This window comes from Bubalus bubalis, chromosome 2 (genome assembly GCF_019923935.1).
Source record: "Bubalus bubalis isolate 160015118507 breed Murrah chromosome 2, NDDB_SH_1, whole genome shotgun sequence".
In the NCBI taxonomy this organism is placed as follows: domain Eukaryota; kingdom Metazoa; phylum Chordata; class Mammalia; order Artiodactyla; family Bovidae; genus Bubalus; species Bubalus bubalis.
This window is the reverse complement of record NC_059158.1, coordinates 43402669-43428576: the sequence shown is the minus strand read 5'-3', so window position 1 is coordinate 43428576 and position 25908 is coordinate 43402669. Positions and strand designations below refer to the sequence as shown.

Below are 25908 nucleotides of genomic sequence, written 5' to 3'. Positions count from 1 at the left end.
TTTCCCTGTGTTAATAAATGTATTATTACACACACAGAACCGCTGGCCCAGTTGCTGCAAGCAGTATTTAAGCACAGGCTGCAATGCTTTTAAAGCACATGACCTTGCCATTCTGAGCTCAGTTAGAGGAATAAGAAATCAAACATCTTCAAATGGCTAGAATGGATGTGATGTGGCAACTATGCCTGGAGATTGTGACCAATCAAGTCCTCTTCTCAGGAAAGCTGAGTGTGAGACACACAGAGTGAGTCAACAGATAGGTTAGTGACACACAAGGCAGGAAGAGCACCAAACAAAAAGTGGTAAGCAGAAGGCAAGGCTGAGAAGAGCTCAGAAAGGCAGTGCCTCCACAGTGGAAGAGAGGCATGGTGACCAGGCCCGAGAGCCGCCCTGCGTCCCCACCGTCCATCCAGCCGCTGTGAGAAGGCCTGCCTGGGCATCAGGACCTGAGTTCCCAGCTCTGTACAGTCTGATGGGGCAGCGGCTGTGATACTGTCATATTCTTGTCTCTCAATTAACCGAGGGACCTGTAGATACATGTCTACTCTTGGCAATCCCAAAGGGCCTACCTCAACCACATTGATGTGGCTGCTCTAGTGGTCACCCCAAAACCTGTAGCACTTCCTTTCTTAAGCACTTGTTATGTGTTAAGCACTGGGGATTAAACGGTGACTGAAAAGGAACAAAATCTGGCTACGCAGAATGTAAAGTCTAGCACAGAAGACAACTAGACAAGTGATATGAATAAAACATGATAAAGATGATGCTGGATACAGTCTTCCCGGTGGTCCAGTGGTTAAGACTCTGTCTTCCAAGGCAGGGGCACAGGTTCGATCCCTAGTCAGGGAACTAAGATCCCACATGCTGCATGGTGAGGCAAAAAAAAAAAGATGCTAGAAATACACTGCAATGGAAACACACAGGGAGAACAAGACAGAATCACAAAGACTGCATGGAGGAAGACCTTCAGGGTGAAGCACAAAATTAGGCTGGTGTGCCGGATACTCCAGATGGCTCACTCAACACCCACCACCACCCAGGTGGACTGCATGATGACCATGCATCTTTGTTTAATTACAGTCCTTCTTTTTTTGTCCACACCAAGTGGCATGTGGAATCCTAGTTTCCTGACCAGGGATCAAAGCCATGTCCCCTTCAGTGTCTTAACCACTGAACCACCAGGGAAGTCCAGTGAAGTGACAGTCCTGACTGAGTTATAGTAACTGGACCAGCTTTTCCTTTCAGGACACTCTGAATCCTGGCCTCATTTAACAGGAAAGGTGAAGGAGGCCAGACATATTTTATGATTTTGTAATGTTTAAAATGATTTGGCTTGTATAATTGAATACCTTATTTCTGAATGGTAATTTTAAGTTGAAAATCTTAGTAAATTTATGTACACTATGGCAGTGGTCCCCAACCTTTTTGGCATCAGGGACTGTTTTAATGGAAGACAACTTTCCAGGAGTAGGGGAATTGGGGGGGGTGGGGGGCAGGTTGGAATTAAGAACATTGTTAACAATGTTAAGAACATTACATTTATTATACATTTTATTTCTATCATTATTACGTCAGCTCCACCTCAGATTATCAGACATTACATACATCCCAGAGGTTGGGGACCTCTGCACTGTGGCACTATTTAAGATTCATCTTAGCTATAAGTTTAATACAAGACATCCACAGGACTTTACTGATAAGGAGCCTCATAACATTTTCATTTTTTAAAAGTCAGACAACTGAAGTTCTTCAAAAGTCAATCTGGTTAATTAAATTTATTATAAATGCAATCTGAAACATCTGAAAGTCTTCAATGAACTGGCCTAGGTATTATCCAAAAGCCCCTTAAAAATGACTAGTAAAATCTCCTATGCTTATAATACAGCCATCAGATGTATAAGCATTAGGAAAGAACTAAGTTTTTGAATGTCTGCTTTTATAAAGTCATGACATTTTGAAAACTAAAGAAATCCCTGAATAGTGATTTCTGCTTACAAAACTACCCTTCAAGAACAATCAAAAACATCTACCTACATCCTCACTGATTCCAAGTTTTATTCTCTGTTAGCAGACATAGAATTGGAAAAGTCAGCCCCCCCATTTTATTTTGATGTAAGCCAGTGAAATGTTTGCCTCTGTAATGACCCATTTCTCTAATTTATATTTTTTGTACAAATATCTGATTTATTTGGTACTTTATTTTATTTATGGGCTTCCCTGGTGGCTCAGATGGTAAAGAATTTGCCTGCAATGCAGGATACTGGGTTCAATCCCTAGATCAGGAAGGTCCCCTGGAAAAGGGAATAGCTACCCACTCCAGTGTTCTTGCCTGGAGAACTGCATGGACAGAGGAGCCTAGTGGGCTACAGTCCATGGTGTTGCAAAGAGTTGGACACAACTGAGCGACTATCACACTTATTCTTTATCCTCTCAATAATGCTGGAGTCAAGAACAGGGTATGGTATGACTCTTTTCCCTGGAGGGGGAATATTTGCTCAAGGTCAAGCAGGACTCTTCAGGGCTGAGAATGGCAGGCAGGGTTTAATTTCGAGCTTGGGATTCCCTTCAAGACAGGAGGTGGGTAAGTGATGAACATATGAAAAGCGTAGTTTAATTACCTGTGCTATACTGTTTACCTTCTAGTGTCCCAAGTCCACTCTACTCCCCACTCTATCCCTCCTCCACCTGCTGAAGGCTGGTATGCAATTTCCAGGAAACAAAAGGGTCACTGTATATCCTTTCCAACTCCCTCACTGCATTTCCTTTTGCAATCATCTAGTTTTCGACATCTTAGTTGTAACCGAGAGACATTTCAACCGTGGTACTCAAAACAACCATAGTAGCAACTGATACTTTCCTGAGAAACATGCCAAATCCAAATGTGCTCTACAGAGGTAAAGCTGTCAACTTGTCTCCCCACAACTTCTAAAACCAAGTAGCAAGGTTTGCCCAAGGTCTCGGAATTTTTTCCTTCCTCTCTATTCTAGAACCATCAGTCTACTTCAGGTCTTCCAACAACCTGTCAATCTAAAGAGCTGCAATAACTCTGTCAAACATCACTTTTGTCTTGGGTGCCTCGGAACCCACAGGAGCCAACTGGATTGAAATCTAAACTATGTAGCTTAGGTCCACCAGTTGGCCCTACCACACTTATTTGAATAGTTGAACCTTTGAGATCCTCCAGAAAGCACTCTGGTGATTTCCATCTGGGGTATTTCTTCAGGATTTTTATGTTCCATTTATCACAGAAGCTTGTATTAATTAAGTTCTATTCACCCAGGCACAAGAAGGGAGGATTTAAAATAGGAAACATAATCTTAGTCCTCAGAGGTTACAATATAATTATACATACTCAAATATATGATAAAATAATAGTGTCATGAGCCAACATAACTAACTCTGCAGGACTTCAGAGCAAGGAAAGAATTCCTTGGGTATTCTAAAGTGAAATTAGTCTAAGAAGACCTTGGCAAGGGCTAGACCCAAAAGAAATGCAGAACGCAGACCTTTTCTAAGCTCTTTTTTATATGTTCTTAGAATCAGTCTGAAGTCCCTTCTGGAACAAGGAAATGAACCTATAAAAAGCACTATGTGGCCAAAGCAAGTACATGGGGCTGGTAAAAATTACATTACTGAGTCAGGACTCTTAGACAAGATAACATAAGCAGAGCAGAGTGTGGTGCTGCCGCAAGAGGCTGTGGAGAAACACTAGTTCCTTCCTCCTGGTTTAGAATTGCAATTTCAATTTCACCAGTTTCACCAACAAAACTATAAGCCCTTGAAGAGCACCAAGATCTGACTTCTGACTGTTAACTGTAGAGTATCCAGTAAGATACACTGGGCATGGCCCAAGAACTCAAAACATATATGGTATCACGTTACCAAATAAAAAAAGATACTACTGTCTCTCAAGTTGCACCTTTAACAGCTTCTGGCAAACTGAACTTCTGCTTTAGCCACTGCTCTACTGCCAGGACCCAGGAAGCAAAGGAGAACTAACACTACCTTCGCCTCAAGCAAAGGTTAACAAGAATAAGTTGCTTGTATCAATACTGCCTCCTCCTCTTATTTCTTAGGGCTGATGAACTATCTGATTCTCATTCTTCTGCCACAGGTAACAGAGGTAGAGCAGGCAGAGATCCAAGGGCAATCAGAGAGAACTGTCTGGTATAATTGCACACAGTCACTACTATGATCGCCCCTTGCAGAGAGAGCCTGGTAAATACCACCATGTCACAACCTCATCACCTCTCTGATCAAGGAGGCATGAGGTGAGTGCTGAGCGCCTTTTCTCTGTGCCCCTGAGTCTGTTCACGCAGGGAGTGGTGATAAAGTAAAGAACTACAGGGCCGTGACGGACGCACGGTGCAGCCACACCGTTCTCAGCGCGTACCTCCTCACAGACTTCACGGACTGCGGCGGTGCCCGGCTCCTCCTCGGGCTCCATGCCCCCTCCAGGGACGATCCACCGGTCTGGATGACGACTGCTGCTCACAAGTAGCACCTGAAAGTCAGAGGTCACGCGGGCCATTAAAACTCAAAAAGCCACACTGATATAAATTCAGAGTTTCAATGCCACACAAACAGAAGTACCTAGGACCCATTCTTTGTTGATACCTCTCCAAATCACTTTAAGGTAGCTTCCACTTCTGTTTGGAAAAGCAGACAATCTGTCCAGTGACAGCAGAAGGGCATCTGACCCAGCGGCCATTAGGTGTACCCCGCAGATTCTCAGTCACTTGCCCTGTGGACCCTTTCCTCTGTTCCTTTCTCTTTAGCCCTTTGAACATGCAACTGACAAAAACACTCAAAACAAACAAAACAAAACCGAGACTGTCACTGATGCACTGATGAGCTTGTGAGCACTATGAAGAGCTGGCCCTGGCCCACAGTCCCAACTTTCCCTCCAAGGTTCTCACTCCTGTGTTTCCCAGGTCCCGCTCCATCTGACGGCCACAGGCTGACACTACATACGACCCAAAGCTCTAAGCGTGCGCTGAGAACCCGATGCTCTCACCAACATGAGAACTAGGGAGATTTCTTGTTGTCATGCTTTCACCTGAGGTAAGACTGGAATTCTTTTACTAGGAAACTTTTTATCAAGAAATGACACGTAATGGCCATCACTAAAAAGTCTACAAACAAGGCTTCCCTTGCTGGCTCAGTGGTAAAGAGACCTGGGTCTGATCCCCGATCCAGGAAGATCCCACATGCCAAGGAGCAACTAAGCCCATGCGGCCACAACTACTGAAGCCCTTGTGCTCTAGAGCATGTGCCCCGCACTAAGAGAAGTCACTGCAATGCGAAGTCCGCGCACCACAACTCGAGAGGAGCCCCCGCGCTCTGCAACTAGAGAAAAGACTAAATGCAGCAACAAAGACCTAGTGCAACCAAAAAAATTTTTAATAATAACTAACTAAATGCTGAAGAGGATGTGGAGAAAAGGGAACTCTCCTATATGATTGGTGGGAATGTAGATTAGGACAGCCACTAGGGAAAACAGTATCTGCTGCTGCTGCTAAGTCGCTTCAGTCGTGTCCGACTCTGTGTGACCCCATAGATGGCAGCCCACCAGGCTACCCCGTCCGTGGGATTCTCCAGGCAAGAACACTGGAGTGGGTTGCCATTTCCTTCTCCAATGCGTGGAAGTGAAAAGTGAAAGTGAAGTCATTCAGTCGTGTCCAACTCCCAGCAACCCCATGGAGTGCAACCCACCAGGGTCCTCCATCCATGGGATTTTTCAGGCAAGAGCACTGGAGTGGGTTGCCACTGCTTTCTCCGAGGGAAAACAGCTCCTTATCCAGCAATCCCACTCTTGGCATATACTCAAGACAAAACTATACCTCGAAAAGACGCATGCACCCTTATGTTCACAGCACCACTATTTACATTAGCCAAGACACGGAAGCAACCTAAATGCCCATCAACAGAGGAATGGACAAAGAAGACGCAGGGTGTGTGTGCGTGTGTGTATACATATACACGCAGACAGTGGAATATTATTCAGTCCTAAAAGAAGAATGAAATAATGTCATTTGTGTGACATGGATGGACCCAAAGATTATCATACTACGTGAAGTAAGTCAGAAAAAGGAAGACAAATACCATATGATATCACTTGTATGTGGAATCTAAAATACGACAAAAATGAATCTATCAGAAACAGACTCACAAACGTAGCAAAAAGACGTGTGGTTGTGGGAGGGTGGGGGGTCACTGGTGTTGGAGGGAAGGATCAGGAGATTGGGATTAACAAATGCAAACTATTATATATAGGGTGGAGAAACAACAAGGTCCTACTGTAGAGCACAGGAAACTATATTCAGTATCCTGTGATAAACCATAATGGAAAAGAATATACATATGTGTAACTGAGCCACTTTGCTGTACAGCAGAAACTAACACAACACTGTAAATCAACTATACTTCGATAAAATTAATTTTTAAAAAAATGAAGTGAACAGAAACCAAACAAACACAAAGTATTGATCTAGAACATAGGTTACTAATTCAAACTTAAGCAGAATTCTAGTCATGGTTAAAATACAATCTAGGACTTCCCTAGTTCCTTTTCCTTAACCCTCTCTAGGACAGATGTTAAACAAAGTTAGCTTTACTCCTCATTTGGAGATGGAGTTGGGTTGGCATTATTTCCAGAACTAAAGGAATCCTCAACTGCTCCCTAAACAATCTCTTTCTGGTGATGTCTTCTGAGCCTCAGGCCCTATTCCAAACCATATCCTCCGTCTGCCCTTCCGTGCCCCAGCACTCACCTGCTACTCTGCGGTCACCTTTGCTGCCTGAAAGAAATCACTCCTTCCTCTGTGGCCCTCATGGGTCGCGTGACTCCCTGCCAGGTAATTCTCCTCCCGTCACTTCCTCTCTCCCATTTAAGCTCTCTGCAACATCAGCCCTTGGAAACTACCTTTTTCTTCATCTTTAATCCCTTTCCTCCTGTCATGAATGATAAGATTCTCCTGATGCTGCTCTAAAAATCTGTGATCTGCAAACTGAGAGGGGATCACAAGCTTTAAGAGGGAAATCCATGAATCCGTACACAGTCACCGCTATACAGCCCATGGGCTGAGAAAATACTGTCTTAAATTTACAAGCACTATTTTTTAAAGTGTATATAAACTCTGCTTTGATTGATACAACATGGAATAACTTAAAACAATATAAACTGGGACTTCTCTGGCAGTCCAGTAGTTAAGACACTTCCACTGCAGGGGGTGCAGGTCTGATCCCTAGTTGGGGAAAAGAGCCACAAGGAACAGCCAAAAGAAAAAGAAAAAAGAAAAGAAAACCTGTAATAGTTCTTGGTTGGTGTGTATGTATGTTTAATCAAGGGATGTTAAAAGTACAACGTGAGGGAATTCCCTGGTGGCCCAGTGGTTAGGGCTCAGGTTCAATCCCTGGTCAGGTAACAAAGATTCTGCAAGTCTTGCAGCATGGCCAAAAGAAGAATGGTAGTACAGGAGGATGGGAGGAGGAAGGGAGGAAGGGAGGAAGGAAGGAAGTACAATGTGGCAGTTTCACGAAATTATGCTTTTAAATAAGAGTCTTCACTGGACTCTTACTTCACATTATATACAAAAATTAACTCCAAATGGACCAACAACCTAAACCTAAGAGCTCAATCTATAAACAGGGGTAAAGCTTAATGATCCTGGATTTGCTAAGATAGGCCAAATTCTTAAGACATGACAACAAAAACCTGAGATACAAAACAAAAAATGGATGAGTTGGACGTCATCAAAATTACAATCTCCTGTGCATCAAAGGACATTATCAAGAATGTGAAAAGATGATCTACAGAATGGGAGAAAATTCTTGGAAATTATCTGATAAGGGTCCGGTATCCAAAATATATAAGCAATTCTTACAACTCAAGGGAAAAATGACCAACAGCATTTCTCCAAAGAAGATATACAAAGAGTCAACAAGCATGTGAAAAGATGTGATCAACATCATTAGTCACTAGAGAAGTACAAAGTAAATCCATCATGAGATACCGCTTTACACCTACTAGACTGGTTATAGTTTTTAAAATAACAAGTACTGACAAGGATGCAGAGGAACTGGAATCTTCATACATTGCTGGTAGGAATGTAACAGTTAAGGCACTGAAGAAAACAGGTGGTTCCTCCAAAAGTTAAACATGAAATTACCATCTGATCTAGCAATTCCATTCCCAGGTATATACCATACCCCAAAGAACTGAAAACAGGTACTCTAACCCTCAGACACAAGTGCTCATGGCAGTATTATTCAAAATAACCAAACAGGAGAAATAACTCAAATGTCCATCAACGCATGAGTGGATAAACAAAATGTGGCATCTACATAAAAGGATTAGTTTTCAGTCATAAAGAGGAATAACATTCTGATAAATGTTACAGTGGATGAACCTTGCCAACATTATGGTTAAGTGAAAGCCAAACTCAAAAAAAAGTCACATTATGTACAATTCCATTTATATAAAATATGCAGAATAGGTAAATACATAGAGACAGAAAGGAGACTGGTGGATGCAAATCACACCAATTTTTTAAAGGCCTAAATAGTGCCACCACTATCTTGTTCAGAGTCTACACTCCAGAGGAGTGGCCTTCCGGAAGGCTATCCTTAGTTTCATTATTATATAAAATCACTCCCATTAAAGAAAAAGGGGATCACTGCCATACCCATTCTCCTCAAAAACCGTGGCCAATCATACATTTCGAAAAATTTATGATTAAAAAAATAAACCCAAATATAAACACATTTATTAATTCAAGCCAAAAGTTAAAAAAAAAAAAAAAGTCCTCCAAAGACTCTTTAAATAATGTCATATCTATTTAATCTGCAAGGGAGATTCCAGAAGGGAAAGTAGAAAAATGCGTTAATCCTTCACTGATTTGGTATATAAATAACAACATGTAGTCTTTCTTCCTGCAGTTCTCCCACTTCTTGGCAGTGTTTACCAGCCATTCTAAATCTAATCATTTGCTTCAGAGGCTGACTAGGGCCATCCAATTAGGTTTCAGTCGAAATGAAGGAACTTAATAGGGACATTTCAAAGTTAAAGCAATGAAAAAGAAACTACCATAGAGAGTAATTTAATTTCTAAATATCAATCAATGTGAAATATTAGCTAGTAAATCTAGCCAGTGTGATTGCTTTTTACATTCAAAGCACGACTCTATGAGGTAAGACTACATACAACATTGAGGCTGGAGAAAGCCAGCCGCGTTACTTTGTAGTCATACTTCAAAGCAAACACTATTACCAGCAAATAGTTCTTCTCCTCAGAAAGTTTCCTTGACAACCCATTGAAAATTTACTGCAAAAACTGAAAACAAAATATTCTTTGTTTTTGCCAGAGACTTTACTTCTTTCTGTCTTACAGTAAGTGGTGTTTTGCTCAGTAAATTCTTACTGTGAAGCTTGATTTTTAAATACATATTATCTAAAAAGAGATTAAATGGCAAAGCTCCTAGAAGATTCTGAAAATGACGCTCTAAGGAAAAAAAAAATCGCCATTTATTCAACAAATATTCATTAAGCACTGTAAGGAGCCAGGAACTGGAGATGCAGATTAGAACCTCTGCAATTCTGAGGCAGATCAAAGTGGGGAACTGGCCAACCAAGCACCAGACCTTTTGTGAAGCTCTCTGCATCGAGACAAGTGGTATTCAGGCAGAAATGGATAAACAAACCCCCAGAACACACCCACCCATATATGAATTCTTGGATTCATGACAACTTAGTATCCTCAAGGACACAGAAAAAAAATCACTGGGTTGATTAGGGACAAATGTGCAGTGAAAAAATATAGATCTGGAGAGATATACATAAAGGGCTGCAGCTAAAACAGTAATGTTTTCTTTTTTTTTTTAATGTTTTATTTCTTAAGTTTTAAATTGCTTAATACAAATTTCCAAAAGAATATAATACAGTGAGAGGAGTGCTTTGGTTGAGGTATGCAGAGAAAATCACAATCAGACTGAAAAGTCAGGTTGCAGGGAGACGGTAGGCGGTGGTAAGGGAAAGTTTCTTAAAGGAAGTGATTTGAGTTAAATTCAAGTTAAAGAAGGACACTTGGGGCTTCCCTGGTGGCTCAGTGGTAAAGGATCCACCTGCCAAAGAAGGACACTTGGGGCTTCCCTGGTGGCTCGGTGGTAAAGGATCCACCTGTCAATACAGGAGACACGGGTTCCACCGCCAATCTGGAAGGATCCCATAGAGCAACTAAGCCCGGCACCGCAACTACGGAGGCTGTGCCCGAGAGCCCAGGAGCCACAGCTGCTGCAGCCCCAGACCCCTGCTTCACAGTAAGAGCTACAACGAGGAGCCCACACACAGCAACTCGAGAAAAACTTGTGCAGCAACCAAGACCCAGCAGAACCAAAAATAAAATAAGCAAATCTGGGGAAAAAAAAGGACACTCATTCAACAACAACAAAAACCACCAGAAGCCTACCATATGGCCCTGTGCTTAGGATACAAAGCAAGGCAGATACAGCCCCAGCTCTTGAGAAATTCAAAGGTCAACAAGAAGTCAGGTGACTGATTATATTTCAGTGACTACACACCATAATGCTCAGTAAATATTTCATGCTCTTGCCTACAGTATCCAGCCTCCTTTTGCTGTTAGGTGGGACCATTTGACTAGTTTTGCATAATGAAATATGAGCAGAAGAGACGTGTCACTTTTGGGCTGAGACAGGGAGAAGCCAACGCAGTCTCCCTCCTCCTCTGTCACAGTGTCCAAGAACATGGTGAGTTCCAGTTGGTGTAGATACAAGCCTGAGCCCCTTGAACAGAAGAGAGTTCCTGTGTGGAGCAGAGCCTTTGAAAGCCCATGGCTGATAGGCAACATAATCTATTCTATCCTGATTAATGGTATGAAAGGTCAGTGAAAGGTCTAAGGACCGGTGCAGTTGATTGCCTCACACCCAATCCTTACGTACAGCCCCTGACCCATATATACAGGTGGCCAAAAAATGTTTGATGAGCAAATGAAAGAATGGACCAGTAACTAAGGGAACAAACAACTGCTTTTAAAAAAGGAACGCAGAGAGCATATAGATGAGGTTAGAGAGGTTGAACAAAAAGGCAGGGGTCTAATTATAAAGAGTTTGGATGGAAACCTGAAGGCAATGAGTAAGTACTGAGGCCATTAGAATAAGGAAATGACATAACCCAATTTGTGTTTTAGAAAGATCACTCTGACTTGGACTGGATATGGGCAAATCTGGTAAGAGAATTCACTTCTGCAGTTAATTCAGGCTGAGAAAGAAGGAGGATCAAAGTGGGAGTTGGAAGGAAGTGACACATTTCCAGAAATACAGAAGGAAGAGTCCACAGGGCCAGTGACTGACAGGATGTGGGCCAGGTCAATGGGGGAGCTGCCCTCCCAGAGAATGTGAAACGGTGGGTGGAGGAGGGAACCACAAGGAAACTGTCCTCTGAACATGAATTTGAGGGTTCAATGAGACATCTAATGGATAATTTGAGAAGATAAATCATATAAATGTTGGACTGGAGCTAAAAGAGAGGGAAAGAGAGATGTGAGAAACAACCTTCTCAGTCTTTTCCATCCAGAAAGAGACTAATACCAGGCAGCTCCAGGTGGAGAAGCTATCCATATTCCCTCCCTTTATCGTCCTCTCCCTTTGGTCTCTGCTAAGTTTCCATTCCCACAGCCAATAGCATAGTAGGGGTAGATTTGTGCTAGGTTCAGTTCAGTTCAGCTGCTCAGTTGTGTCCAACTCTTTGCGACCCCATGGACTGCAGCACACCAGGCTTCCCTGTCCATCACTAACTCTCAGAGCTTACTCAAACTCATGTCCATCAAGTTGGTGATGCCATCCAACCATCTCATCCTGTCACCCCCTTCTCCTCCCACCTTCAATCTTTCCCAGCATCAGGGTCTTTTCAAATGAGTCAGCTCTTCACATCAGGTGGCCAAAGTACTGGAGTTTCAGCTTCAGCATCAGTCCTTCCAATGTATATTCAGGACTGATTTCCTTTAGGATGAACTGGTTGGATCTCCCTGCAGTCCAAGGGACTCTCAAGAGTCTTCTCTAACACTACAGTTCAAAAGCAATTCTTCCGCTCTCAGCTTTCTTTATAGTCCAACTCTCACATTCACACATGACTATTGGAAAAACCATAGCCCTGACTAGACAGACCTTTGTCAGCAAAGTAACGTCTCTGCTTTTTAATATGCGGTCTAGGTTGGTCATAATTTTTCTTCCGAGGAGCAAGCGTCTTTTAATTTCATGGCTGCAGTCAACATCTGCAGCGATTTTGGAGCCCAAAACATAAAGTCTCTATTTCCATTGTTTCCCCATCTATTTGCCATGAAGTGATGGGACCAGACGCCATGATCTTACTTTTCTGAATGTTGAGTTTTAAGTTAACTTTTTCACTCTTCTCTTTCACTTTCATCAAGAGCCTCTTTAGTTCTTCTTCTCTTTCTGCCATAAGGGTGACGTCATCTGTGTATCTGAGGTTATTGATATTTCTCCCTGCAATCTTGATTCCAGCTTGTGCTTCATCCAGCCTGGCATTCTGCATAATGTACTCTGCATGTAAGTTAAATAAGCAGGGTGACAATATACAGCCTTGATGTACTCCTTTCCCAATTTGGAACCAGTCTGTTGTTCCATGTCCAGTTCTAACTGTTGCTTTTTGACTTGCATACAGATTTCTTAGGATGCAGGTAAGGTGGTCTGGTATTCCCATCTCTTTAAGAATTTTCCAGTTTGTTGTGATCCACACAGTCAAAGGCTTTGGCATAATCAATAAAGCAGAAGTAGATTTTTTCTGGAACTCGCATGTTTTTTCGATGATACAGTGGATGTTGGCAGTTTGATCTCTGGTTCCTCTGCCTTTTCTAAATCCTATTCCATGTTAAAGTTCTGCAAACTTTTTTTTTTGCCACACTGCATGGCTTGTGGGATCTTAGTTCCCCAACCAGGAATAAAACCCGGGTCTTCAACAATGGAAAAAGCACTCCATACGCTCCGTGAAAGCGGAATCCTAACCATTACTGGACTGCCAGGGAATTCACTGGAAATAATTTTCTTAAAAAAAAATTAATTATCTACAGTGATAATATACAACATGGAAAATCCTGACTGGCAAGCTATATATTTTAGATGTATTACGAATTTCCAGAAAACTACAGGCAATAATGCACTTAACATAATTTCCAATGACGTGATGCCCCTGGCATTTGACAGCCCCTCAACAATGTCATTACCACCAGACAGCTCTGCTGATCACCCAGATGGCACAAGGGCTGCACCCTATCAAATCCGTGACATGCCCTGCCAACTGCTTTTACAGTCAAGCCCATTCTAATTATTATGTGTCCCTTCATAAAGATAAGATCAACATAATAGTGAATATACATCATGAGAAATGCTGGACTGAAGGAAGCACAGGCTGGAATCAAGATTGCTGGGAGAAATATCAATAACTTCAGATATGCAGATGACACCACCCTTACGGCAGAAAGTGAAGAAGAACTAAAGAGCCTCTTGATGAAGGTGAAAGAGGAAAGTGAAAAGGTTGGCTTAAAGCTCAACATTCAGAAAACGAAGATCATGGCATCCGGTTCCATCACTTCATGGCAAATAGATGGCGAAACAGTGGAAACAGTGGCTGACTTTATTTTTCTGGGCTCCAAAATCACTGCAGATGGTGACTGCAGCCATGAAATTAAAAGACGCTTGCTCCTTGGAAGGAAAGTTATGACCAACCTAAACAGCATAATGAAAAGCAGAGACATTACTTTGCCAACAAAGGTCCGTCTAGTCAAGGCTATGGTTTTTCCAGTAGTCATGTATGGTTGTGAGAGCTGGACTATAAGGAAAGCTGAGAGCCAAAGAATTGATGCTTTTGAACTGTGGTGCTGGAGAAGACTCTTGAGAGTCCCTTGGACTGCAAGGAGATCCAACCAGTTCATCCTAAAGGAGATCAATCCTGAATATACACTGGAAGGACTGATGCTGAAGCTGAAACTCCAATACTTTGGCCACCTGATGTGAAGAGCTGACTCATTTGAAAAGACCCTGATGATGGGAAAGATTGAGGGCAGGAGGAGAAGGGGATGACAGAGGATGAGATGGTTGGACGGCATCACTGACTCAATGGACATGCATTTGGGTGAACTCCATGAGTTGGTGATGGACAGGAAGGCCTGGCATGCTGCAGTTCATGGGGTTGCAGAGTCGGACACGACTGAGCGACTGAACTGAATAGTGAATGTTATCTGCACTTGGATTCCAGATAAATTTACTATTTTTTACAGAATGTTTTAAAGAACAGCTACACAAGTTCTTGGACATAAGGACCCTATAAAATGTTTAAAAGATGAGTAAAGCCGAGTATGAGGTGAAATAACTTGTTCAAATTAAGTCAACAAATTACCACAAGGCCAAGCACTAGTAGTTTCAATTCCTTGAGCTTTAAAGTCATTTACCCTTAAGCTCATTTTTTTCCTGCACAGCTCAAAATACTGCTAAAAAGAAAGAATAAATGAAAACAGTCAGTTTACAAAATTCCTTCATTTTCTAGCTAACCAGGTTGCTTATTTAACAAAAGAGGAAATCCCCTGCCAAGTACAAGGACTGTGCTATGAAAAGATATTCTGCAATTTTTACTTTGATAGGAACAAGGTATTTTAAGAACAGATATCACTCCTTAGTATGCATCCCAGGTATGGAGTATACTGCTAGAGTTCTAAGTGATTGAGTGTCTTGCCCTGTTTCCAAATGAATGTCCATATGTTAACACACTGCACTGTATATTACCTGGTAATGACTTTTTAATTTTGAAAAAGATGACTAAAGAAACGCAGTTAACTTGGCTGTATTTGCAGGTTATATAAAGAAGACTTAAAGTTGCTGGATCACACTGTATGAACATAACCTACCGGAATGATTGAGTTGTTCCTGTAAACCTTAACTCCTCCCCATAACTCTTAGAAATATTGAAAAAGCTGCGGGAGGCGAAGGGAGACTAACAGTAGGGGGAATAAATAAAAACAGCAGCAGGTAGTATTTATTCAGTGCCCATTTGTGCTAGGTGCTGCCATTTTACGTTCTACTTTTAATATACTATCCCTAATTTTCAAACCATCACACAAGTCAGGCATTACGTAATTTTTACCATTATCGTGATGAGGAAACCAAGCTTTAGATGATTTGGTGATGTGGTGAGGGTACAGAAAGGGTGAGCACTGAGCCAGGATTCAACCAGTGTATATGCCTGCCTCTGACCGCCAGATGACAGATGAGCACTGAGCCAGGATTCAACCAGTGTATATGCCTGCCTCTGACCGCCAGATGACTGAGTAGTCCTCACAGGAATCACATGACCCACAAAGCCAAAAATATTTACTATCTAGTCCTTTCTGCAAAAAGTTTGCCAACCGTTGATCTAACAAAGGACCCAAGCAGCCACAGCATCATGTTAGTAAGGACTATTATGAGGGAAAGAAGATTCTGAGAGGATCCCAGAATACTTCTCAAGAGGGAACATTCAAGCTGAACCTAGAAGAGAAATTTACTGAGCCCAGAAAGGAGGAGGTTCCAAGCAAAGGGCACTGTAATCACACAGCCACACATGCAGGAAACAATATATTATAGCCAGAGAATGCTAAGAAATTCAAGCAGTTTAATATGGTGAAGGGTGCAAGATGGGAAGGAGGAAGAGGGCAACAGAGGAAGCTGATAAATTAACTGAGACTAGTATAAAAAGTTCATACAGGAAGCGCATCAAGGAGTTACGATAACTGAATGCAACTGGGAATCCGCCTTGGTTTTTGAGAAGGGATACAGCAATTGCACTTGTGTTTCAGAAGCTTGAATCTGGAAGCTGAATGAATGCTGGGCGGTGGGTGGGATAAGTTCAGTTAGAGAGGATCAGGGAGCTGGACGTAACCAAGGTCCCGGGAGAAGAGACTGATACAAGTCATATTTAGGAGACAGCTATGACAACTGGTAGCTAACCAGAAATTAGGGTGTTGTGAAAGGGATGCAGAAGCTATGACTTCTAACTGAGGTCAGTAGGTGGAAATCGATACTCATTTTTCGAGAGAAATACAGGAAGAGAAGCAGGTAGGAAAGGGAGAAACAGTCTGAGATATTACAGGAAAAGTAAAGCTACCTACACTCTCTCTATACTATGGGAACTTCTAAAACCTCAACTTAAACATTGATTTCAAAGCATTCACCCGAGAAACAATGGCTGCCTCTGTACTTGGCGACACTAAGGAGGAGGAGGCATTTCACATTAAAACCTTGTGTATAGCTTGAATATTTCAGGACAAGCATTTCAGACTTTTATAATTGGACAAGAAGAATGCCAAGCATTATTCCCAAGGAAATTTCTGACAGCCAAATGGAGTGAATGAAATATTTAGAATGCTTGAGTTTCTTGAGTTCATGAAAAATAAATAAAGCCCCAGGAACAGCATCCCTGGCATCCATAAACTATATGATTTTCCCACACACGGTCTCAGGACCATATGAACAGTGTAAGAAAGCAGGTACTATGTCCCCAAAGTGGCACCAACATATTAATCAAATTTCCACCTAATATAAACAGTCGAAGTTTAAAACACAGTTATATGCTGTCTACTTTTTAGAGGAGGACAGTAAGGAGACATGGATCACAGGTATGCCTTATCCCCATCAGCCACACAACTGGGGGAAAAAACCTATACTTCATCTTTCTCAGTTTTAAAATGAGGTAGTCCAGTTAATTCCTAAACCCCTTCCAGCATTAACATTCTATTATTCTAAATGTACACAGTTGTGTGTCTAAAATTGTAGTTTTCAATTCCATTTTTTTTCAGTGATACACATTGCACAAGCTAAAAAAAAAGTACAAGAGAACGGACAGTTGAAAAGCAAGTCCTCTCTTTCATCTCCAGCCTTCTCTCCTACCCCTGTCTCCTAATTGCTTCTTAATGAAACTTTCTTGAATATTTTCTTCCCTCTTTATTAACACAAATAGTAACTCATCACCACAGTTCCACCTTTTTTCACATAAACCATGGAGATCATTTCATCACTACATACCAAAGAGCCTCCTTTTTTTAATGACCATGTGGTATTTTTAAAAAATGATTTTAGAAAATTCCAAACATACACAGAAGTAGAGAAAAAATACAATGAACCTCCAAGTATTCACTGTTTGTGTGCTTAGTCACTCAATCATGACCGACTTTTTGCAACCCCATGGACTGTGGCCCATAAGGCTACTCTGTCCATGGGACTTTCCAGGCAAGAATAATGAAGTGGGTTTCCATTTCCTTCTCCAAGGGATCTTCCTGACCCAGGGACGGAATCCACGTCTCCTGCATTGGCAGGTGGATTCTTCACCCTGAGCCGCCACCTGGGAAGCAATATAATAAATACTGATGATAAAATTTACACAAACAAAAGCTTTTGGGGGGATCTTCAGTAATGTTTAAGAGTGTAAAAGGATTCTGAGATTAAAAAAAAAAAAAAAGCTTGAGAACTGATGGAAAGGCTAGGAGAGTTTCCAGGTCACGATGGTAAATACCAAGTATGGAGGATGTAGGGCTTTAAAAAAATATACCACAACATCACTATTATACCCAGCAAAATTAACAATTTATTATAATCATCTAATGAACAGGCCATATTCAACTATTTCCAATTGCTTCAAAAATACTATTTTACAACTGGCTTATTTAAATGAAGACCCAAACTAGGTTCATACACTGCATTTGGTTGATATGACTTAAGCCTAGTCTAAAGCAGTCCAGCCATAAAATTAAAAGACGCTTACTCCTTGGAAGGAAAGGTATGACCAACCTAGACAGCATATTAAAAAGCAGAGACATTACTTTGCCAACAAAGGTCCGTCTAGTCAAGGCTATGGTTTTTCCCGTGGTCATGTATGGATGTGAGAGTTGGACTATAAGAAAGCTGAGTGCCGAAGAACTGATGCTTTTGAACTGTGGTGTTGGAGAAGACTCTTGAGAGTCCCTTGGACTGCAAGGAGATCCAACCACTCCATCCTAAAGGAAATCAGTCTTGAATAGTCATTAAAAGGACTGATGCTGAAGCTGAAATTCCAATATTTTGGCCACCTGATGTGAAGAACTGACTCATTGGAAAAGACCCTGATGCTGGGAAAGATTGAAGGCAGGAGCAGAAGGGGACAACAGAGGATGAGATGGTTGGATGGCATCACAGACTCAATGGACATGGGTTTGGTAGACTCCGGCAGTTGGTGATGGACAGGGAGGCCTGGGGTGCTGCGGTTCATGGGGTCGCAACAAGTCGGACACAACTGAGTGACTGGACTGAACTGAACTGAACTAAAGCATTCCCCTCTCCTGGCCCTTTGTTCTCAAGCCATTTACTTGCTGAAGTAAACAGGTCATTCATTCTGTACTATTCCCCACATTTCAACACTTGCCAGTGCCATCCCTTGTGGTAACCTTCAATCTGATGCTCTAGACCCCGTATGTCCTGCCCCAGGTCATTAGATCTTGAAGCTTGGTCAGTTTTAGATTAGGTGCTTTGGCAAGCAAACTTTGCTGAAGTGCTAAATACTTCCTTTATTGTGAGTTACAGAAGATGTGACATTACTTTTAGTGATGAGAGGATGAAACTGTGGTTTTAAAAGTGTTGTCACATAATTTGTCCATCACAGAGTTCACCACCAGCCTTTCATTTAATGGTGTTAGCATCTATTAATGGCAGTCATCTGTATCTATCATCTCTTAAGGGAATGCAAGTGGCAATTTTCTAACTGTATTGCCCCTTCTGTATATATTGATTAGCTGAAATTCTACAAATAAGATACTTTATCAACTGCTTGATTACAGGTAAATATAGGAAAGAAAAAGTAAATGCTTGATTTTTTTCTCATTTACTAATTTTCAGAATGACAAGATGCTGTCCCCAAAAAATCCCAATCACTGTTGTTGCATCATTAACTAGACTTTTTTCAATTCATGTGTTTCAATCAACTGCTGCTGCTACTGCTAAGTCGCTTCAATCGTGTCCGACTCTGTGTGACCCCATGGACTGCAGCCTACCAGGCTTCTCCATCCATGGGATTCTCCAGGCAAGAACACTGGAGTGGGTTGCCATTTCCTTCTCCAATGCATGAAAGTGGAAAGTGAAAGTGAAGTCGCTCAGTCATGTCTGACTCTTAGCGATCCCATGCACTGCAGCCTACCAGGCTCTTCCGCCCATGGGATTTTCTGGGCAACAGTACTGGAGTAGGGTGCCATTGCCTTCTCCCAATTTTTTCAAAGACTTTTTTCAATTCATGTGTTTCAATCAACTGCCAGCTCTCATCTTTAACCAGCAAGAGCTACTCCAGAGTGGTGCCTGTCCCCTTTTATCTCCACTACTTCATCACTGTTGTTGTTAAGTTGCTCAGTCATGTCCCATTCTTTGCAACCCAATAGACTGCAGCATGCCAGGCTTCCCTGTCCTTCACCATCTCCCAGAGTTTGCTCAAACTCATGTCATTGAGTCAGTGATGCCATCCAACCATTTCATCTTCTGCTGTCCCCTTCTCCTCCCGCCTTCAATCTTTCCCAGCATCAGGGTCTTTTCTAATGAGGCAGGTCTTTTCTAATGAGTCGGCTCTTTGCAGCAGGTGGCCAAAGTATTGGCGCTTCATCATCAGTCCTTCCAATGAATATTCAGGACTGATTTCCTTTAGGATGGACTGGTTTGATCTCCTTGAGAGTCTTCTCCAACACCACAGTACAAAAGCATCAATTCTTCGGCATTCAGCCTTCTTTATAGTCCAACTCTCACTTCCATACATGACCCCTGGAAAAGCCATAGCTTTGATTAGAGGGACCTTTGTCAGCAAAGTAATGTCTCTGCTTTTGAATATACTGTCTAGGTTTGTCACAGATTTTCTTCCAAGGAGCAAGTGTCTTTTAATTTCATGGCTGCAGTCACCATATGCAGTGATTTTGGAGCCCAAGAAAATAAAGTCTACCACTGTTTCCATTTTCCCCCCATCTATTTGTCATGAAGTGATGGGACCAGATGCCATGATCTTAGCGTTCTGAATGTTGAGCTTTAAGCCAACTTTTTCACTTTCCTCTTTCACCTTCATCAAGAGGCTCTTTAGTTCCTCTTCACTTTCTGCCATAAGGGTGGTGTCATCTGCGTATCTGAGGTTATTATTGATATTTCTCCCTGCAATCTTTATTTCAGCTTGTGCTTTCATCCAGCCCAGCATTTTGCATGATGTACTCTGCATATAAGTTAAATAAGCAGGGTGACAATATACAGCCTTGATGTACTCCTTTCCCAATTTGGAACCAGTCTGTTGTTCCATGTCTGGTTCTAACTGTTGTTTCTTGACCTGCATACAGGTTTCTCAGGAGACAGGTCAGGTGGTCTGGTATTCCCATCTCTTTAAAAATGTTCCACAGTTTCTTGTGATCCACACAGTCAAAGGCTTTAGCATCCATGAAGCAGGTGTTTTTCTGGAACTCTCTTGCTTTTTCTATGATCCAATGGATGTTGGCAGTTTGATCTGTGGTTCCTCTGACTTTTCTAAATCCAGCTTGAACATCTGGAAGTCCTTGATTCACATACTGTTGAAGCCTGGCTTGGAGAATTTAGAGCGTTACTTTACTAGCGTGTGAGATGAGTGCAATTGTGCAGCAGTCTGAGCATTCTTCAGCATTGTCCTTCTTTGGGATTGGAATGAAAACTGACCTTTTCCAGTCCTGTAGTCACTGCTCAGTTTTCCAGATTTGCTGGCATATTGAGTGTAGCACTTTCACAGCATCATCTTTTAGGAGCTGAAATGGTTCAGCTGAAATTACAGCTCTACTAGCTTTGTTCATAGTGATGCTTCCTAAGGCCCACTTCACTTAGCACTCCAAGATGTCTGGCTCTAGGTGAGTAATCACACCATCATGGTTATCTGGGTCATGAAGATCTTTTTTGTATAGTTCTATGTATTCTTGCCACCTCTTCTTAATATCTTCTGCTTCTGTTGGGTCAATACCGTTTCTGTCCTTTATTGTGCTCATCTTAGCACGAAATGTTCCCTTTGTAGCTCTGATTTTCTTGAAAAGATCTCTAGCCTTTCCCATTCTGTTGTTTTCCTCTATTTCTTTGCATTATTCACTTAGGAAGGCTTTCTTATCTCTCTTTGCTATTCTTTGGAACTCTGCATTCAGATGGGTATATCTTTCCTTTTCTCCTTTGCTTCTCTTCTTTTCATAGATATTTATAAGGCCTCCTCAGACACCCATTTTGCCTTTCTGCATTTTTTTTCTTGGGGATGGTCTTACACTGCCTCCTGTAAAATGCCACAAAACTCCATCCATAGTTCTTCAGGCACTCTATCAGATCTAAATCCTCATATCTATTTCTCATTTCCAATGTATGATCATAAATGATTTGATTTAAAAAAAAGGGCAGGGGGATTTGATTTAGGTCATACCTGAATGGTCTAGTGGTTTTCCCTACTTTCCTCAATTTAAGTCTGAATTTGGCAATAAGGGGTTCACGGTCTGAGCCACAGTCAGCTCCCGGTCTTGTTTTTGCTGACTGTATAGAGCTTCTCCATATTTGGCTGCAAAGAATATAATCAATCTGATTTCAGTGCTGACCACCTGGTGATGTCCACGTGTACTTCTCTTGTGTTGTTGGAAGAAGGTGTTTGCTATGACCAGTGCATTCTCTTGGCAAAATCGGTTAGCCTTTGACCTGCTTCGTTTTGTACCCCAAGGCCAAATTTGCCTGTTACTCCAGGTAGCTCTTGACTTTCTACGTTTGCATTCCAGCCCCCTATAATGAAGAGGACATCTTTTTTGGGTGTTAGTTCTAGAAGGTCTTGCAGGTCTTCACAGAATCATTCAACTTCAGCTTCTTTGGCATTAGTGGTTGGGGCACAGACTTGGATGACTTGAGATACTGAATGGTTTGCCTTGGAAACGAACAGAGATCATTCTGTTGTTTTTGAGATTATACCCAAGTACTGCATTTTGGACCCTTTTGTTGACTATGAGGTCTAATCCATTTCTTCTAAGGAATTCTTGCCCACAGTGGTAGATATAATGGTCATCTGAGTTAAAGTCACCCATTCCAATCCATTTTAGTTCACTGATTCCTAAAATGCTGATGTTCACTCTTTCCATCTCCTGTTTGGCCACTTCCACATTTATCTTGATTCATGGACCTAACACTGCAGGTTCCTATGCAATACTGTTCTTCACAACATCAGACTTTACTTTCACCACCAGACACATCTACAACTGGGCATTGTTTTTACTTTGACTCAGCCTCTTCATTTCTTCTGGAGGTACTGCTCTGCTCTTCTCCAGTAGCATATTGAGCACCTACTGACCTGGGGAGTTTATCTTTCAGTGTCATATTCACTTGCCTTTTCATACTGTTCATAGGGTTCTTAAGGCAAGAATGCTGAAGTGGTTTGCCATTCCCTTCTCAGGTGGACCACATTTTGTCCAACTCTCTACCATAACTGGTCCATCTTGGGTGGCCCTACACGGCATGGCTCATAGTTTCACTGAGTCAGACAAAGCTGTGATCTATGTGATCTATTGGTTAGTTTTCTGTGATTGTGGCTTTCATTCTGTCTGCCCTCTGATGGATGAGGATAAGAGGCTTGTGGAAGCTTCCTTGTGGGAAAGACTGGCTATGACTAAAACTGGGTCTTGGTCTGCTCTGGTGGGCAAGGCCATGCTCAGTAAATCTTTAACCTAATTTTCTGCTGATGGGTGGGGCTGTGTTCCCTCCCTACAGTGGCCTTACATGTAAGATGGCAGAGTAGGACAGGCACCCATCTTCCCCTGTGAGAACACCAAGATCCGCAACTAGCTGCTGAATAACCATCGACAGGAGAATGTTGGATCCCACCAAAAAAAGATACTCAGCATCCAAGGGCAAAGGAGAAGCCCCAACAAGACGGTAGGAGGGGCAAAATAGCATTTAGTACTTCATTATACAAGTTTTTAAACATACAACTCAGTTCAAAGAATTATACGGTAACCACTCATGTGCCCACCACCAAGATTCTACCAGTAATTTTTACAAATTTTATCTCATATCTTTTTGATATAAATCTTTAATCTTAGTTTTCTTGCTTTTTGTCATTGCAAGATATCTCAGGCTCGTGTTAAGTGTTTCTTGTTCCAGATTTGAATTCAGCTATTTCTCTAAGAAGCCTTGGTTCCTTTTAGTGGGAAATGATATTTAGAGACCTCAATTTGAGTGATGGCTGCCACTGCATTGTCATTGTTTGCGGGGAGCGAGCTCCGCCCCGGCAAAGGTCATGAGGAAGGAGGCTTGGCATACGCAAAGGCGGGATCAAGCCTCAGGAGTCTCCCTGGAAATTTTCCAGCATCTACCCCCAAAACCAGAGTCTGCCTACTTTCTGCTTTGTGCTTTCACCTACACCTCTGACTTTACGGGGGGCTGTCCCCCACTACCGCTCTCTGAAAAAAGAGAGAGCTCCAGTTAATAATTCCTGGGTGTGACAGTGTTTCAACCTACAAACTCCTTTGGAAGTCCTCTAGCCTGCCTGATTAAGTTTTTTCCGGCAACATGTGATTGTTCAGAGCCTCCCAACTGTGAGAGGCAGGAGATGTTCTAAACCGTCTAAACACAGATTCCTTTGAGTAGTTAAAAGATTGATTAGAAATTGTATTGGTGAAGGGTTTTTCACTTGTTGGGCCAATGTTTGCTGCTAAGTCTCCATATCCCTTACCTACTGTGTCCTTGGCAGTGTATTGATTGATATAACAGGTGTATAGAAATGTAAGTAGTAGCCTCAATGTTTGTAACCTTGGACCCTTGAGTTAATTTTTTTCTTGATTGAGCCCACCATACCTTTGCCCTATAGGAATGCAACCTTATCCAATGCTTTTTGGAGGGTGGGCCTGACTTTAGAATAATCACCTTTAGAGAAAAATAAGTTTCTTAAAATGTTAACAGGCCTCCTGGCCAGAAGATGATGTAATTCACCTAAACTTTTGCATATGATAAGTTTGAAAGCCTGGCTTCGATTAGGATCAGGAACTGCTGTCCTTGCATGACTCTACCCCCTCCCCCATTATCCTCTATGCACAACTTAAGGTATAAAACTACTTTGGAAAATAAAGTACGCCCTTTTGTTCACCGAACTTTGGTCTCCCCATGTCGTTCTTTCTTTCACCTTCTAGCTGAACTTTTCCTCTGAGGCAGGGAAGCTCGTCAAGTCTACTAATTTTGCCTGGGCTTCTAAGATCTGACTGGGGAGGCCTTAGTGTCTCCTCTCCTTCGGGAGAATGGAAGGACGCCTGCGGCCTTCGTAGGTGACGTAAATTCCCTGCTTTGGAATTTTATTCAGCCTCTTTTCTTCACTGAATTTCTTCGCTGAGCTATCCTTATTTCACCACTCTTTATATCCTTAATAAACGTTTAATTAAGCAGTTGTTTCCTGATTTTCGCCAACGCCGTCCCCGCTTCGAATTCCCTGGATCCACCGGGGCTGGACCCCGGCAATTGTTCCTCAGGTTTTTCAATAACAGACAGGAAATTTGTATTATTAGAAAAAAAAAAGAATAATAATTGAAAAGAAAAATAAATTATGGGTCATATGAATATTTCCATTTCATATTTAAAGCCTCAGTTCAGTTGCTCAGACATGTCCAACTCTTTGGGACCCCATGGACTGCAACATACCATGCTTCCCTGTCCATCACCAACTCCTGAAGCTTACCCAAACTCAAGTCCATCAAGTTGGTGATGCCATCCAACCATCTCATCCTCTGTCATCCCCTTCTCCTCCTGCCTTCAATCTTTCCCAGCATCAGGGTCTTTTCCAATGAGTCAGTTCTTCACATCAGGTGGCCAAAGTATTGGAATTTCAGCTTCAGTATCAGTCCTTCCAGTGTATATTCAGGATTGATCTCCTTTAGGATGAACTGGTTGGATCTCCTTGCAGTCCAAGGGACCCTCAAGAGTCTTCTCCAGCACCACAGTTCAAAAGCATCAACTCTTTGGTGCTCAGCTTTCTTTATAGTCCAGCTCTCACAACCATACATGACTACTAGAAAAACCATAGCTTTGACTAGATGGACCTTTGTTGGCAAAGTAATGTCTCTGCTTTTTAATATGCTGTCTAGGTTGGTCATAGCTTTTCTTCCAAGGTGCAAGCCTCTTTTAATTTTACGGCTGCAGTCAACATCTGCAATGATTTTGGAGTCCAAAAAAATAAGTTTTGAAGCCCCTCAAAATTAAAGCCTACTAAGCTTTGCGACCGGCGTGCTAAGCGCAGGCGGCTGCGACCGGCGCGGCCAAGAGGAGCCACCCCACGTCCGAGGTCAGGGGCAGAAGCCGGGAGGACCCCATTCCTGAAGGGTGGTGGCCGAGAGGAGCTACCCCACATCCGAGGTCAGGGGGGGCAGCCGAGAGGAGATACCCAGCGTCCAAGGTCAGGGGAGGCAGCTGAGAGGAGCAACCCCACGTCCAAGGACCGGTGGCTGCGGGGCACAGGAGGGCCTAGAGGAGCTATCCCACATTGAAGGTCAGGAAGGGGGGCGGTGAGGAGATACCCCTCATCCAAGGTAAGCAGCAATGGCTGCACTTTGCTGGAGCAGCGGTGAAGAGATACCCCATGCCCAAGGTAAGAGAAACCCAAGTAAGACGGTAGGTGTTGCAAGAGGGCATCAGTGGGCAAACACACTGAAACCATACTCACATTAAACTAGTCAATCTAATCACACTAGGACCACAGCCTTGTCTAACTCAATGAAACTAAGCCATGCCCGTGGGGCAACCCAAGATGGGCAGGTCATGGTGGAGAGATCTGACAGAATGTGGTCCACTGGAGAAGAGAATGGCAAACCACTTCAGTATTCTTGCCTTGAGAACC

At 42.4% G+C, this 25908-nt stretch overlaps 1 protein-coding gene across 2 annotated transcripts in view; it reads right to left on the bottom strand.

Annotated features, from left to right (window-relative positions):
* NUDT3 (nudix hydrolase 3) overlaps positions 1–25908 on the bottom strand; it is a 124787-nt gene that overhangs the window by 48596 nt on the left and 50283 nt on the right. For both annotated transcript variants that reach the window (XM_025271432.3, XM_025271422.3), the window contains exon 2: positions 4394–4504. In XM_025271432.3, the coding sequence (XP_025127217.1) occupies positions 4394–4504 (111 nt within the window). The remainder of the gene's footprint in view (positions 1–4393; positions 4505–25908) is intronic.